The sequence below is a fragment of the Cervus elaphus genome, chromosome 2 (genome assembly GCF_910594005.1).
Source record: "Cervus elaphus chromosome 2, mCerEla1.1, whole genome shotgun sequence".
Lineage (NCBI taxonomy): Eukaryota > Metazoa > Chordata > Mammalia > Artiodactyla > Cervidae > Cervus > Cervus elaphus.
The window spans coordinates 22,465,506-22,481,634 of NC_057816.1; the positions used below are offsets into that span (position 1 = coordinate 22,465,506).

Sequence of the window (16,129 nt, forward strand, 5' to 3'; positions counted from 1 at the left end):
ACATCATGCACATATATTCTATTTCTCATAATAATGATATTCATTTTAAAGGTGAGTTGTTCACAATGTGTTTCAGAGCGCATGTGCCTGGGTCTGTCTAAATTTAGGACCCTATATATAATCACTAGATTAAACTTCCTCTTGTTGAGGATCACTGGAATCCTTAAAGCCTTCTGAAATCTGGCAATTTTGGGGAAAGTAACAAATAAATATGAAATGACTTCAATAAAAACAAGAAGTGAATATGTCAAGAAACAATTAACGCTAAGGGTTATCTATTATAATTTTTTTTTTTGGAGGGTGTGTTTGTTTATTTTTTCCCCCATTTATTTTTATTAATTGGAGGCTAATTACTTTAAAATATTGTAGTGGTTTTTGCCATACATTGACATGAATCAGCCATGGATTTACATGTGCTCCCCATCCCAATCCCCCTCCCACCTCCCTCTCTACCCAATCCCTCTGGGTCTTCCCAGTGCACCAGGCTCGAGCACTTATCTCATGCATCCAACCTGGGCTGGTGATCTGTTTCACCCTTGATAATATACATGTTTTGATGCTGTCCTCTCAAAACATCCCACCCTCACCTTCTCCCAGAGACTCCAAAAGTCTGTTCTGTACATCTGTGTCTCTTTTTCATGTTTTGCATATATGGTTATTGTTACCATCTTTCTAAATTCCATATATATGCATTAGTATACTGTATTGGTGTTTATCTTTCTGGCTTACTTCACTCTGTATAATGGTCTCCAGTTTCATCCATCTCATTAAAACTGATTCAAATGAATTCTTTTGAATGGCTGAGTAATATTCCATGGTGTATATGTACCACAGCTTCCTTATCCATTCGTCTGTTGATGGGCATCTAGGTTGCTTCCATGTCCTGGCTGTTATAATTTACAGTAAGGTACGCTTCCCAGGTGGCTCAGACAGTGAAGAGTCTGCCTGTGATGCAGGAAAATCAGATTCAGTCCCTTGGTCAGGAAAATCTCTGGGAGAAGGAAACCCACTCCAATATTCCCACCTGGTAAATCCTGTGGACAGAGAAGCCTAAAGGGCTACATTCCCTGTGGTTGCAAAGAGTCAGACAAAACTGTGCAACTAACACTTTCACTGTTCACTTTCATTCAATAGTGTCTTCATATTTCATTCATTCTAGGAATAACTGCACTGTCCAGCAAACAAGAAGATTTCTCTGATTCTCTGCCCTTATCTTCTCATAGGGTGTAAGTCTAGTGGTAGCAAAGGTTCTCTATCAAGTACTTCGTCTTAGCATCTGTGAGAAGCAGCTTTTCTCTCAATTAAAACTCCCTTTTGGGAAGACCCAGAGGATCGGGTGGAGAAGGAGGTGGGAGGGGGGATCGGGATGGGGAATACGTGTAAATCTATGGCTGATTCATATCAATGTATGACAAAACCCACTGAAATGTTGTGAAGTAATTAGCCTCCAACTAATAAAAAAACAAAAAAAACCAAAAAAAACACAAAAACCAAAAAAAACCCCAAAACTCCCTCTGGCCGTCCCTACCTTCCACCCACTTTTAATCGCGTGCTCCTCTCTATTGACTTTCTAGCTTCTCAAGTTCTCAGGCTGAATCCTCGTAGATCAGATTCCCAATCCAGGGATATCTCCAGATTTGTTCTTCCTCTTTGGTTTGCTTTTCTGTCTTGTGTCTTCTACTTCTCAACATAAACTTCTGCCTTGTCAAAAATTGTCATTAGATTAAAGCCTCAATGCACTAGTGTTGTTGTTTTACTGAATGATGTCAGATGATGCATGACTGTAGGTGAGATTTTCAAAGTTGAGGTGCTTGTGGAAGAAATTATATATGGAAATTGATACAGTCACTATGAAGGACGTTATGGAGATTCCTCAAGTAGGAGTAAAACTATCCTATGACCCAGTAGTCCCACTACTGGGCATATTCCCTGTGAAGACCATAATTCACAATACACAGTGGAAACAGTGGCAGACTTTATTTTTGAGGACTCCAAAATCACTGCAGATGGTGACTTCAGCCATGAAATTAAAAGACACTTGCTCCTTGGAAGAAAAGCTACGACCAACCTAGACAGCATATTAAAAGGCAGAGGCATTACTTTGCCAAGAAAGGTCTGTCTAGTCAAAGCTATGGTTTTTCCAGTAGTCATGTATGGATGTGAGAGTTGGACTATAAAGAAAGCTGAGCGACAAAGAATTGATGCTTTTGAACTGCGGTGTTGGAGAAGACTCTTGAGAGTCCCCTGGACTGCAAGGAGATCTATCCGGTCCATCCTAAAGGAAATCAGTCCTGCATATTCATTGGAAGGACTGATGCTGAAGTTGAAACTCCAATAGTTGGGCCACTTGATGCGAAGAACTGATTGATTGGAAAAGACCCGGATGCTGGGAAAGATTGAAGATGGGAGGAGAAGGGGACAACAGAGGATGAGATGGTTGGATGGCATCACTGACTCCATGGACATGAGTTTGAGTAATCTCTGGGAGTTGGTGATGGACAGGGAGGCCTGGTGGGCTGCAGCCCATGGGGTCTCAAAGAGTCAGACACGAATGAGCGACTGAACTGAACTGATGACAAGAAGAAATGTTTTTTAAAGCAAAAGTATTAGACAAATAAAAAACAAAGATTGAAGAGGTTATTTGCAATTTATAGACTTTCATAGAAAACAAAAGAGTCAGTTCTTTGCATCAGGTGGCCAAAGCATTGGAATTTCAGCTTCAGCATCAGTCCTTCCAATGAATATTCAGGACTGATCTCCTTTAGGATGGACTGGATGGATCTCCTTGCAGTCCAGGGGACTCTCAAGAGTCTTCTCCAACATCACAGTTCAAAAGCATCAATTCTTTGTCGCTCAGCTTTCTTTATAGTCCAACTCTCACATCCATACATGACTACTGGAAAAACCATAGCTTTGACTAGATGGACCTTTCTTGGCAAAGTAATGTCTCTGCTTTTTAATATGCTGTCTAGGTTGGTTATAACTTTTCTTCCAAGGAGTAAGCATCTTTTAATTTCAAGGCTGCAATCACCATCTGCAGTGATTTTGGAGCCCCCCAAAATAAAGTCTGACACTGTTTCCACTGTTTCCACATCTATTTGCCATGAAGTGATGGGACCAGATGCCATGATCTTAGTTTTCTGAATGTTGAATTTTAAGCCAACTTTTTCACTCTTCTCTCTCATTTTCATCAAGAGGCTCTTTAGTTCCTCTCCACTTTCTGCCATAAGGGTGGTGTCATCTGCATATATGAGGTTATTGATATTTCTCCTGGCAATCTTGATTCCAGCTGATGCTTCATCCAGCCTGGTGTTTCTCAAGATGTACTCTGCATAAAAGTTAAATAAGCAGGGTGACAATATACAGCCTTGACATACTCCTTTCCTGACTTGGAACCAGTCTGTTTTTCTATGTCCAGTTCTAACTGTTGCTTCCTGATCTGCACACAGATTTCTCAAGAGGCAGGTCAGGTGGCCTGGTATTCCCATCTCTTTCAGAATTTTCCACAGTTTGTGGTGATCCACACAGTCAAAGGCTTTGGCATAGTCAGTAAAGCAGAAATAGATATTTTTCTGGAACTCTTGCTTATTCGATGATCCAGTAGATGTTGTCAATTTAATCTCTGGGTCCTCAGCCTTTTCTAAATTCAACTTGAACATCTGGAAGTTCATGGTTCACGTACTGTTGAAGCCTGGCTTGGAGAATTTTGAGCATTAATTTACTAGCATGTGAAATGAGTGCAATTGTGTGGTAGTTTGAGCATTCTTTGGCATTGCCTTTCTTTGGGACATCTTCTTGTCATGGAGATGTGTTTATTGTGTTATCCTCTCCCTTCTCCAATAATTTAACCACACACCTTGGACTTGAAGATGATATTACTTTTAATCTTTATTAATCTTTTTAAAAATATTTCAATCCACCTCACAATCTTGATTTATCTTTCATTCTTGGGAAATTATAGATTTTATAGTTTTGCACAGGGATATTTCCTTTATGAAATAGGACACATGTTCCTGAAATGTAATGCTTAAGATAAAAATTTGTTTCAAGAGCTTTGAGGGTATACTTGTAACAAGGATGAGTCCTGAGGGAGCGGCACAATCAAAATATTTTTCATTATTACCACTGTAAGTTTCCACATATAATTTCTTTTTTTTTGTTTTAATTTTTAAACTGGTTTATTTATTTTAATTGGAGGCTACTTACTTTACAGTATTGTGGTAGTTTTTGCCATACATTGACATGAATCAGCCATGGGTGTACATGCGTCCCCCATCCAGAACCCTGTTAGCCTCTCTCCGCATCCCATCCCTCTGGATTGTCCCAGTACACTGGCTTTGAGTGCCTTGTTTCATGCATGAAACTTCGACTGGTCATCTATTTCACATATGGTAATATACATGTTTCAATGATATTTTCTCAAATCATCCCATCCTTGTCTTCTCCCACAGAGTATTGAAGTCTGTTCTTTATATCTTTGTCTCTTTTGCTGTCTCACATATAGTGTTGTCATTACCATCTTTCTAAATTCCATATATATGTGTTAATATACTATATTGGTGTTTTTCTTTCTGACTTACTTCACTCTGTAATAGGCTCCAGTTTCATCCACCTCATTAGAACTGCATTCTTTTTAATAGCTGAGTAATATTCCATTGCATATATATACCACAGCTTTGTTATCCATTCATCTGCTGATGGATATCTAGGTTGCTTCCATGTCCTAGCTATTGTAAACAGTGTTGTGATGAACACTGGGGTACACATGTTTCTTTTAATTCTGGTTTCCTCAGCGTGTATGCTCAGCAGTGGGATTGCTGGGTCATATGGCTGTTCTTTTTCCAGTTTTTAAAGGAATCTCCACACCTTTCTCCATAGTGGCTGTACTAGTTTGCATTCCCACCAACAGTGTAAGAGGTTACCTTTTCTCCACACCCTCTCCAGCATTTATTGTTTGTAGACTTTTTGATAGCAGCCATTCTGAATGGCATGAGATGGTACCTTATTGTGGTTTTCATTTGCATTTCTCTGATAATGAGTGGTGTTGAGCATCTCTTCATGCATTTGTTAGCCATCTGTATGTCTTCTTTGGAGAAATGTCTGTTTAGATCTTTGGGCCATTTTTTGATTGAGTCGTTTATTTTTCTGGTATTGAGATGCATGAGCTGCTTGTGTATTTTTGAGATTAATTGCTTGTCAGTTGCTTCATTTGCTATTATTTTCTCCCATTCTGAAGGATGTCTTTTCACCTTGCTTACAGTTTCCTCCATTGTGCAAAAGCTTTTAAGTTTAATTAGGTCCCATTTGTTTATTTTTCTTTTATCTCCATTATTCTGGGAAGTGGTTCATAGAGGATCTTGCTGTGATGTATGTCAGAGAGTGTTTTGCCTATGTTTTCCTCTAGGGGTTTTATAGTTTATTGTCTTACATTTAGATCTTTAATTAATTTTGAGTTTGTTTCTTCATACACACATATATTCTTATGTATACACCCAGGAAAAATACATTCAAGAAGTAGATTACTACATTAAATATATTATTTAAGTATTCATAATACCGAGTGCCTACTCTGTTGCAGGCATATCTTCTCATGCACATATTTTTCTTTGACTGCTTGGTATTTTTGTTTGTCCCCAATATTTAGTAGTCACTAAAATCCAGTCAAAACTAAATGAAGTCTTCATGCAGCCATGACTGAGTAACTCATACCAGACTCACCTTCCTACTGTAAAACCAGACTGGAAAAGTAGATATCATTCTTTAGATGTCTGACAACAGGCATCTCTGGGCTGGTATCTGTGATGGAAGGAAAACAAATCAGGTAAGTCTTATAATTGCCCAAGCTTTCATTTTGGCAGTCTAGTCAGACTCTGCCACCAGAGGGGTTGCCCAAGCAAAGCACAAAATTGCTACTAGTTGTAGAATCAGAGATCAGAACACAGGAGGCTTAGTCACTTCAAACTTATGAGGAAGAGGACACGAACTAGGTAAAGAAAGAGCTCCATTTTGAGTTTATTTTTGTGTATGGTGTTAGAAAGTGTTCTAGTTTCATTCTTTTACAAGTGGTTGACCAGTTTTCCCAGCACCACTTGTTAAAGAGGTTGTCTTTTTTCCATTGTATATCCTTGCCTCCTTTGTCAAAGATAAGGTGTCCATAGGTTCGTGGATTTATCTCTGGGCTTTCTATTCTGTTCCATTGATCTATATTTCTGTCTTTGTGCCAGTACCATACTGTCTTGATGACTGTGGCTTTGTAGTAGAGTCTGAAGTCAGGCAGGTTGATTCCTCCAGTTCCATTCTTCTTTCTCAAGATTATTTTGGCTATTCGAGGTTTTTTGTATTTCCATACAAATTGTGAAATTCTTTGGTCTAGTTCTGTGAAAAATACCGTTGGTAGCTTGATAGGGATTGCATTGAATCTATAGACTGCTTTGGGTAGAATAGCCATGAAACATGAAAACAGTCCTCTTTTTTCTTCAGCTAATACTAAACTGTGAATGTATAGGGTGAAGTTCCATGAGGCCAAGTTAATAATAACTACTGCTGATTTGGAAGCTGAATGATTCCCAGAACTCACAGAAAGCCTGGAGATATCTGAACTTGCACCATCCAGCTTACTGAAACCTGAAGGAAAATTCAGTACAGGCCCATGAAAGATAATAGTTTAGGAGTAGTACTAAATTTGTCTAACTCTAAATTAGACCTTCTTTTAAAAATCTTAGAAACTTCAAAAAGATTAAGCTTATATGCTTGACTTAATGGTCATAAAATAAGCCATTAAAATTTGTAAAGGAGAGCAAGATAATTTAGAAGTTCAACAATGTTATAGTCATAATGTTTAGAATCCAATAAAAATCAGTACAAAAAGCAAAAAAAAAAAAAAAAAAAAGAAAGCAAATCACAACCAGGGCAAAAGTCAGCCAGTAGAAACATACCAGAAATTATACAAATATTGGAATTAGTCAACAAGAACTTTAAAAAGGCCTTATACACACACTCAAGGGTGTTAAGGAAAATAAGAATGTAACAGAGTGAAAAAATGGAAACTACAAAAGAAAACCGAATGGAACACGAATAACTGAAAATGCTTCATGTGAAAAGAAAATTTGGTAGATGACCTTAACAGAACAGTAGACACTATGGAAGAAATAATTTAAAAACTTGAATATCTGGCAAGAGACAGTGCTGAAAGAGAGAGAGAGAGAAAGGATTCAAAAATAAACAGACTCAGTGCCTTGTGGTACTGTATCAAGTGATCCAATGTAGCTTAACTGGACCCAAAGACTGGCATGGGTTAGAGAAAATATTAGAATCAAAGATGGCTGAAAATTTCCAACTTTGAAGAAAACTATAAACCCGCAGGATAGGCTCAATGAAGCTCAAGCTGAATAAACACAAAGAAAACAACATCAAATATCACCATAATCAAATTGCTTAGAATCAGTGTTTTTTAAAAAAAATATTATACCAACCAGCTTATAAAGACAAATTTCATAGAGGACCAAAAATGAAGATTATTGTTGACTTCTTGTCATAAAGAATACACACCAAAGGACAACGAGACAATATGTTTAAAATGCTAAAATAAAAACCTGTCTATCCAGAACTATATACAGAGAAAATATTCTTCAAAATTAAAGTGAAGTAAATTTTATTTTCCTTCAGAAAAGTAAGAGCTTAGAGAATTCATTGCTGTCATGTCTTCCCTATAAGAAATGTTAAAGGAAAATGACCCCAGATGGATATTTGAGTATACGCAAAGGAATGAAGATTGTTGGGAATAGTAAATATGTGTTTAAATATAAAAAAGCTTGTTTTCTTCTTCTTTTTTTTTTTTTTAGATTTTATTTTATTTTTTTTTCTTTTTATTAGTTGGAGGCTAATTACTTCACAACATTTCAGTGGGTTTTGTCGTACATTGATGTGAATCAGCCATAGATTTACACGTATTCCCCATCCCGATCCCCCCTCCCACCTCCCTCTCCAGCCGATTCCTCTGGGTCTTCCCAGTGCACCAGGCCCGAGCACTTGTCTCATGCATCCCACCTGGGCTGGTGATCTATTTCACCATAGATAGTATACATGCTGCTCTTTTGAAACATCCCACCCTCATCTTCTCCCACAGAGTTCAAAAGTCTGTTCTGTATTTCTGTGTCTCTTTTTCTGTTTTGCATATAGGGTTATCGTTACCATCTTTCTAAATTCCATATATATGTGTTAGTATGCTGTAATGTTCTTTATCTTTCTGGCTTACTTCACTCTGAATAATGGGCTCCAGTTTCATCCATCTCATTAGGACTGATTCAAATGAATTCTTTTTAACGGCTGAGTAATATTCCATGGTGTATATGTACCACAGCTTCCTTATCCATTCATCTGCTGATGGGCATCTAGGTTGCTTCCATGTACTGGCTATTATAAACAGTGTTTTCTTCTTTTAAGCTGTTTAAAAAAGATAACAGCTTACAGTAATTTAAACTTTCACTTTACCTATAGTTTCTAATTTTATGAAATGAATACCTATTGCATAAAAAAACCTGAAAGTAAAACTAAACATACTAAATTGGCCATTTTACATACTGGCTATTCAGTGAATTAGCTCTCAGCAAACTGTCCAGTTGGTGAATTATTTTCAGTAACTGATTTTCAGGCCACTGGCATAAATCATTTAAAAGACATAATCGACTTATAATGATTTAATTATGATGGAGAGGAGGAAGCAAGCAGAAAAATGGCACCATATTCTGATCAGGGTAGTGTAGCAGGAGCCACTTTAGAGGGAAAATAATAAGTTTTCAGTGTATTGAGTTGTAGGTGTCTATGGGGCATTCAGGTGGAGATGTGCAGTGGGTTGCTGGTGTTATAGGTGTAAAATCCCACCTAGAAATATAGATTGTACTTTCAATTTATTCAGTGTGAGCAAGTAGATGAGATGGCTCAGAAAAAGTGAGTAGGACAAGAGGAAAGAAGTTGAGGATCTGTTGTTATTAACACTTATGGACAGGTAGAATAAGGAATCTTGAAGGAGAATGAAAATAAGTGGCCAGAAGTTGGAGGAAAGGTGGAAAGTTAAGGTGTCTTGAAAATGAAGTTGTCTATATGCAAAACAGAAAAAGAGACACAGAAATACAGAACAGACTTTTGAACTTTGTGGGAGAATGTGAGGGTGGGATATTTCAAAAGAACAGCATATATACTATCTATGGTGAAACAGATCACCAGCCCAGGTGGGATGCATGAGACAAGTGCTCGGGCCTGGTGCACTGGGAAGACCCAGAGGAATCGGGTGGAGAGGGAGGTGGGAGGGGGGATCGGGATTGGGAATACATGTAAATCCATGGCTGATTCATATCAATGTATGACAAAACCTACTGGAAAAAAAAATAATAAAAAAAAAAAAAAAAAGAAAATGAAGTTGTCAATGGTATCAAGTAAACAGGACATCAGAATATCCACTTGGTTTAAAACATCTGATGTAATTCATGAACAATATTGTGACACAGACAAATCAGTTTTAAATGTTGCCATGCTGTAAAGGGGGGAACACCAGCAAAGAGAACTTAGCATCTTGTACAAGGAAGTACAGTCAGGATTGGTTCAAGGCAGTATAATCAGTACAATTAGATTTGGCTCCTTCCACAGTAACACATCCCTTCCAGATGTGAGCTAGACACTTAAATGAAGTTGTTAGGAAAAGGCTTTGTAAAGTTCTGAAACACTTTTTAGAGAAAGTATGTGGTTTTCATTTTCAGTAAAGGTCTATAAATTGCATTTAATCCCTTCAATCTTTGTTTTCTATTTGTCTAATACTTCTGTTTTCAGAAACACTTTTTCTTGTCCATGGAGATGTTTTATTGTGTTAAGAATCATCTCCCTGCTCCAACATATTAAGCCACACAGTTTGGACTTGAGATGATGTTAGTTTTTTCCCTGATTAATCCCCTTTTATGTCAGTTCACCTCATAATCTTGATTTATCTTTCATCCTTGGGAAATTGTAGATTTTATAGCCTTGTACAGGCAGATTTTCTTTTTAAAATAGTACATTTGTTCCTGAAATGTAAAGCTTAAGATAAAAATTTGTTTTGAAGACCTTTGAGGTGTTACTAGTAACAAAGATGAGCCCTGAGGAAGCTCCATAACCAAATTCTTTCATTATTTCTGTGGTAAGTTTCTTTAAAATGTTTTTTTTTTTTAATTTTTAATTGAAGGGTAATTGCTTTACAATGCTGTGTTAATTCCTGCTATACAACAACATGAGTCAGCCATATATATACATATATCCCCACCCAATGGGCTCCCTCCCGCATCCCCCACCCCGCGCCTCTAGGTCATCACAGAGCACTGAGCTGAGCCCCTTGTGCCCTGCAGGAGCCTCCCACCAGCGGTCTGTTTACACACAGTAGGGTACACATGTCAGTCCCACTCTCTCAGCTCATCCCATCCCACCCTCTCCTTCCCTCACTGTTCAACAAGTCCATGCTCTACATCTGTATCTATTCTTGCCCTGCAGATAGTACCATTTTCCTAGACTCCATATATACATATGCATTAATATATATTTTTCTCTTTTTGACTTACTTCACTCTGTTTGACAAACTCTAGGTTCATCCACATCACTACAACAGACAATTTTGTTTCTTTTTATAGCTGAGTAATCGGCATCCGGTCCCATCCCTTCATGGCAAATAGCTTGAGAAACAATGGAAACAGTGACAGACTTTATTTTCTTGGCCTCCAAAATCACTGAGATGGTGACTGCAGCCTTGAAATTAAAAGACACTTACTCCTTGGAAGAAAAACTATGACAAACATAGACAGTATATTAAAAAGCAGAGACATGACTTTGCCAACAAAGGTGTGTCTAGTCAAAGCTATGGTTTTTCCAGTAGTCATGTATAGGTGTCAGAGGTGGACCATAAAGAAGGCTGAGAGCTGAAGGATTCATGCTTCTGAACTGTGGTGCTGGGGAAGACTCTTGAGAGTCTCTTGGACAGCAAGGAGATCAAGCCAGTCAATCCTAAAGGAAATCAACCCTGAATATTCATTGGAAGGACTGATGTTGAAGCTGAAGCTCTAATACTTTGGCCATCTTATGTGAAGAATCAACTCATTGGAAAACACTTTATTGCTGGAAAATATTGAGGGCAAGAGGAGAAGGGAGCAGCAGAGGATGAGATGGTTGGATGACATCACTGACTCAACGAATATGGGTATGAGCAGACTCCTGGAGATAGTAAAGGACAGGGGAGACTGCAGCAATGAACACTGGGGTTCAGTTCAGTTCAGTTCAGTTGCTCAGGTGTGTCTGACTCTTTGCGACCCCATGGACTGAAGCACGCCAGGCCTCCCTGTCCATCGCCAAATCCTGGAGATTACTCAAACTCATGTCCATTGAGTCAGTGATGCCATCCAACCATCTCATCCTCTTTCGTCCCCCTCTCCTCCCATCTTCAATCTTTCCCAGCATCCGGGTCTTTTCCAGTGAGTCAGTTCTTCGCATCAGGTGGCCAAACTATTGGAGTTTCAACTTCAGCATCAGTCCTTTCAATGAATATGCAGGACCGATTTCCTTTAGGATGGACTGGATAGATCTCCTTGCAGTCTAAGGGACTCTCAAGAGTCTTCTCCAACACCGCAGTTCAAAAGCATCAATTCTTTGTCGCTCAGCTTTCTTTATAGTCCAACTCTCACATCCATACATGACTACTGGAAAAACCATAGCTTTGACTAGACAGACCTTTCTTGGCAAAGTAATGCCTCTGCCTTTTAATATGCTGTCTAGGTTGGTCGTAGCTTTTCTTCCAAGGAGCAAGTGTCTTTTAATTTCATGGCTGCAGTCACCATCTGCAGTGATTTTGGAGTCCTCAAAAATAAAGTCTGCCACTGTTTCCACTGTGTATTGTGAATTATGGTCTTCACAGGGAATATGCCCAGTAGTGGGACTACTGGGTCATAGGATAGTTTTACTCCTACTTGAGGAATCTCCATAACGTCCTTCATAGTGACTGTATCAATTTCCATATATAATTTCTTCCACAAGCACCTCAACTTTGAAAATCTCACCTACAGTCATGCATCATCTGACATCATTCAGTAAAACAACAACACTAGTGCATTGAGGCTTTAATCTAATGACAATTTTTGACAAGGCAGAAGTTTATGTTGAGAAGTAGAAGACACAAGACAGAAAAGCAAACCAAAGAGGAAGAACAAATCTGGAGATATCCCTGGATTGGGAATCTGATCTACGAGGATTCAGCCTGAGAACTTGAGAAGCTAGAAAGTCAATAGAGAGGAGCACTCGATTAAAAGTGGGTGGAAGGTAGGGACAGCCAAAGGGAGTTTTAATTGAGAGAAAAGCTGCTTCTGACAGATGCTAAGACGAAGTACTTGATAGAGAACCTTTGCTACTACTAGACTTACACCCTATGAGAAGATAAGGGCAGAGAATCAGAGAAATCTTCTTGTTTGCTGGACAGTGCAGTTATTCCTAGAATGAATGAAATATGAAGACACTATTGAATGAAAGTGAACAGTGAAAGTGTTAGTTGCACAGTTTTGTCTGACTCTTTGCAACCACAGGGAATGTAGCCCTTTAGGCTTCTCTGTCCACAGGATTTACCAGGTGGGAATATTGGAGTGGGTTTCCTTCTCCCAGAGATTTTCCTGACCAAGGGACTGAATCTGATTTTCCTGCATCACAGGCAGACTCTTCACTGTCTGAGCCACCTGGGAAGCGTACCTTACTGTAAATTATAACAGCCAGGACATGGAAGCAACCTAGATGCCCATCAACAGACGAATGGATAAGGAAGCTGTGGTATATATACACCATGGAATATTACTCAGCCATTCAAAAGAATTCATTTGAATCAGTTTTAATGAGATGGATGAAACTGGAGCCCATTATACAGAGTGAAGTAAGCCAGAAAGATAAACACCAATACAGTATACTAACGCATATATATGGAATTTAGAAAGATGGTAACAATAACCATATATGCAAAACAGAAAAAGAGACAAAGATGTACAGAACAGACTTTTGGACTCTGTGGGAGAAGGCGAGAGTGGGAAGTTTTGAGAGAACAGCATTGAAACATGTATATTATCAAGGGTGAAACAGATCACCAGCCCAGGTTGGATGCATGAGACAAGTGCTCGGGCCTGGTGCACTGGGAAGACCCAGAGGGATTGGGTAGAGAGGGAGGTGGGAGGGGGATTGGGATGGGGAGCACATGTAACTCCATGGCTGATTCATGTCAATGTGTGGCAAAAACCACTAAAATATTGTAAAGTAATTAGCCTCCAATTAATAAAAATAAATGGGGGAAAAATAAACAAACACACCTTCCAAAAAAAAAAATTATAATAGATAACCCTTAGCGTTAATTGTTTCTTGACATATTCACTTCTTGTTTTTATTGAAGTCATTTCATATTTATTTGTTACTTTCCCCAAAATTGCCAGATTTCAGAAGGCAGGGACCCTGCTTTAAGGATTCCAGTGACCCTTAACAAGAGGAAGTTATAGTGATTATATATAGGGTCCTAAATTTAGACAGACCCAGGCACGTGGCCTGGAAAAACATTGTCTCTGTGAGCAACTTACCTTTAAAATGAATATCATTATTATGAGAAATAGAATATATGTGCATGATGTTTTCAATCTTGGCAGCCAGAAAGTGTAAAAGGTCTTTGTCAGGCACAGTAATGGATATTCAGGAAATGGTCATTTTTCACAATGATTTTTTTCCCAGATAACTGTTTGCTGAAAGAAACTGTCTTTAAAAACCAAAGCAAGTAATATCAAGGGTATAAGCAAACATTTTTATCCCTGGGAAAGTAATCTCTCAGGAAATGGTCTTGAGGGAATCTCTGAATAATCAAGTCACTGAGATCCACAATCCTAATAAAACAAAGGCGCTGTCTCCTTCCTCGTAGCTGGAGGGGTTTTGAGCAAACCAGTAATTGGAAACATGCTCTTCAAAGCAGAATGAGATACAAGATAAATCAGAGATTCTGATTCTTAGGACCAGACTGTGAGGAGAGAGTTCTGAGCTCAAAGCAGCCATCTTCAATTCACTATGGTCATTTTCTTTCCCAGGACAGTTGTGGACAAGAGACAGTGGGGTATGGCATTACAGCTCTAATCTAAAGGAAGGTGAGTACGTGTTTGGCACTGGTCAGTCATGTAACACGGTGGTTACCAGTGCAAACTGTGAGTCAGACTGCCCAAGTTCACCTTCTGGCAGCTACTCAGTAGTTTTAGGGCTGAGTTTTGGGTGAGTTACTTAACTCAGCTTTCTCATCTGCAAAATGTGGATAATAGCATTGTCACATAGCTCTTAGTACACAGCTTCACACAGTAGCCACTGAAATAAATGTTAGCTTGAAAAATTATCATTAAACCTAAAGCCATTAGAGACAGGAGATCCTGGAAAAATATGAGCTCTCCTTCTTTATTTGTCAACATTGACCCAGAGATGGGAGCTCTGAGAAGTCACAGTGTCTTCTGCCAGTCAAGGGAAAGTCCCCAGTGTCAAACAGAAGTAGGAGAGAGAGGGCACAGAAAATGGACTGACTTAAAGATCTAAAAGACATCTCTTATTTTTGAATGAACTGGAATATGAATATGTTTCTGCTTCTTCTAGAAGTGCCATGTGGTCACTCTGGAGGCAAAGTCTAACCTCTTGTTCTCTGGAATTTCAAGTCCCTTAGCTATTAAAGTAGCTCCATAGCAAACAGTAAAAACCTTCCTTCCACACTAAAGCTCAAATGTCTCTGTGGATTTCATTCTCAAGAATGTGAGGTGGGTACTGGGAGGGTGGTAGTGGTGTTTCTCTCAAAATGGTTCTCTTTTCTTTTCCCCATGGACCACCTTTTCCCCAGGGGAGAATGGCAGCTGAGAACTCTTCGGTGACAGAATTCATCCTCACAGGCTTAACAGACCAGCCAGGACTCCAGATCCCCCTCTTCTTCCTGTGTCTAGGTTTCTACATGGTCACCGTAGTGGGGAACCTGGGCTTGATAACGCTGATTGGGTTGAACTCTCGCCTGCACACCCCCATGTACTTCTTCCTCTTCAACCTCTCCTTCATAGACTTCTGTTACTCCACTACCATCACTCCCAAAATGCTGATGAGTTTTGTCTCAAAGAAGAACACCATCTTGCATGCAGGGTGTTTGACTCAACTGTGTTTCTTCTGCTTCTTTGTCATCTCTGAGTCCTTCGTTCTGTCAGCGATGGCGTATGACCGCTATGTTGCCATCTGTAAGCCACTGGTGTACACAGTCACCATGTCTCCTAAGGTCTGCTTACTCCTTTTGTTGGGTGTGTATGTGATGGGGTTTTCAGGGGCCATGGCCCACACAGGAAGCATAGCAAGCCTGATCTTCTGTGCTGACAACCTCATCAATCATTTCATGTGTGATATCCCTCCTCTCCTTGAGCTAGCTTGCAACAGCTCTTATGTGCACGAACTGGTGGTCTTCATAGTTGTGACCACTGTTATTGGAATGGTCACTGTCACCATCTCCATCTCTTATGCTCTAATCCTCTCCAGCATCCTCCTCATTCACTCCACTGAGGGCAGGTCCAAAGCTTTCAGTACATGCAGCTCCCACATAATTGTGGTTTTCCTTTTCTTTGGTTCTGGGGCTTTTGTGTATCTCAAACCACCTTCTGTTTTGCCCCTTGACCAAGGGAAAGTGTCCTCCCTGTTCTACACCATTGTGGTGCCCATGTTAAACCCACTGGTCTACAGTTTGAGGAACAAGGACGTCAAAGTTGCCCTGAGGAAAACCTTGGGGAAAATTAATTTCTTGAGTAAGGAGTAGTATTTGAAGAAGTAGATAAAATGTTTTGTTTTTTAGCTTGTGTGTGTTTTCAATGAAGGATGTAAATTCCATTTTTTTCCCTCTCTTGTACAGAAAATTTTAAGTCTTTGTGTCTGGATGTGCAACTAACACTTTCACTTTCACTTTGGGCTTCCCAGGTGGCACTAGTGGTAAAGAACTAATTTGAGGTTAACTACTTTACAATATTGTGGTGGGTTTTTGCCATACATTGACATGAATCAGCCATGGGTGCACATGTGTCCCCCCATCTTGAGCCCCCCTCCCACACTC

The 16,129-nt window shown here is 39.3% G+C and overlaps 2 protein-coding genes across 2 annotated transcripts in view; both read left to right on the top strand.

The window, feature by feature from the left end:
* Nucleotides 1–14,940, top strand: part of LOC122675535 (olfactory receptor 151-like) — a 29,233-nt gene extending 14,293 nt beyond the window's left edge. Inside the window, exons 2-3 of the mRNA XM_043874422.1 lie at nt 14,106–14,162; nt 14,891–14,940. Of these exons, the coding sequence (XP_043730357.1) occupies nt 14,106–14,151 (46 nt within the window). The 3' untranslated portion in view covers nt 14,152–14,162; nt 14,891–14,940. The remainder of the gene's footprint in view (nt 1–14,105; nt 14,163–14,890) is intronic.
* Nucleotides 14,897–15,838, top strand: LOC122675540 (olfactory receptor 8B12-like). Its single transcript, XM_043874431.1, has one exon. The coding sequence runs from the start codon at nt 14,897–14,899 to the stop codon at nt 15,836–15,838; it is 942 nt and encodes a 313-aa protein (XP_043730366.1).
* Nucleotides 15,839–16,129: the final 291 nt, after the last annotated feature.

Bases quoted from the DNA above. Each gene is read 5' to 3' on its own strand.
- LOC122675540 (XM_043874431.1), top strand. From the start codon at position 14,897: ATGGCAGCTGAGAACTCTTCGGTGACAGAATTCATCCTCACAGGCTTA.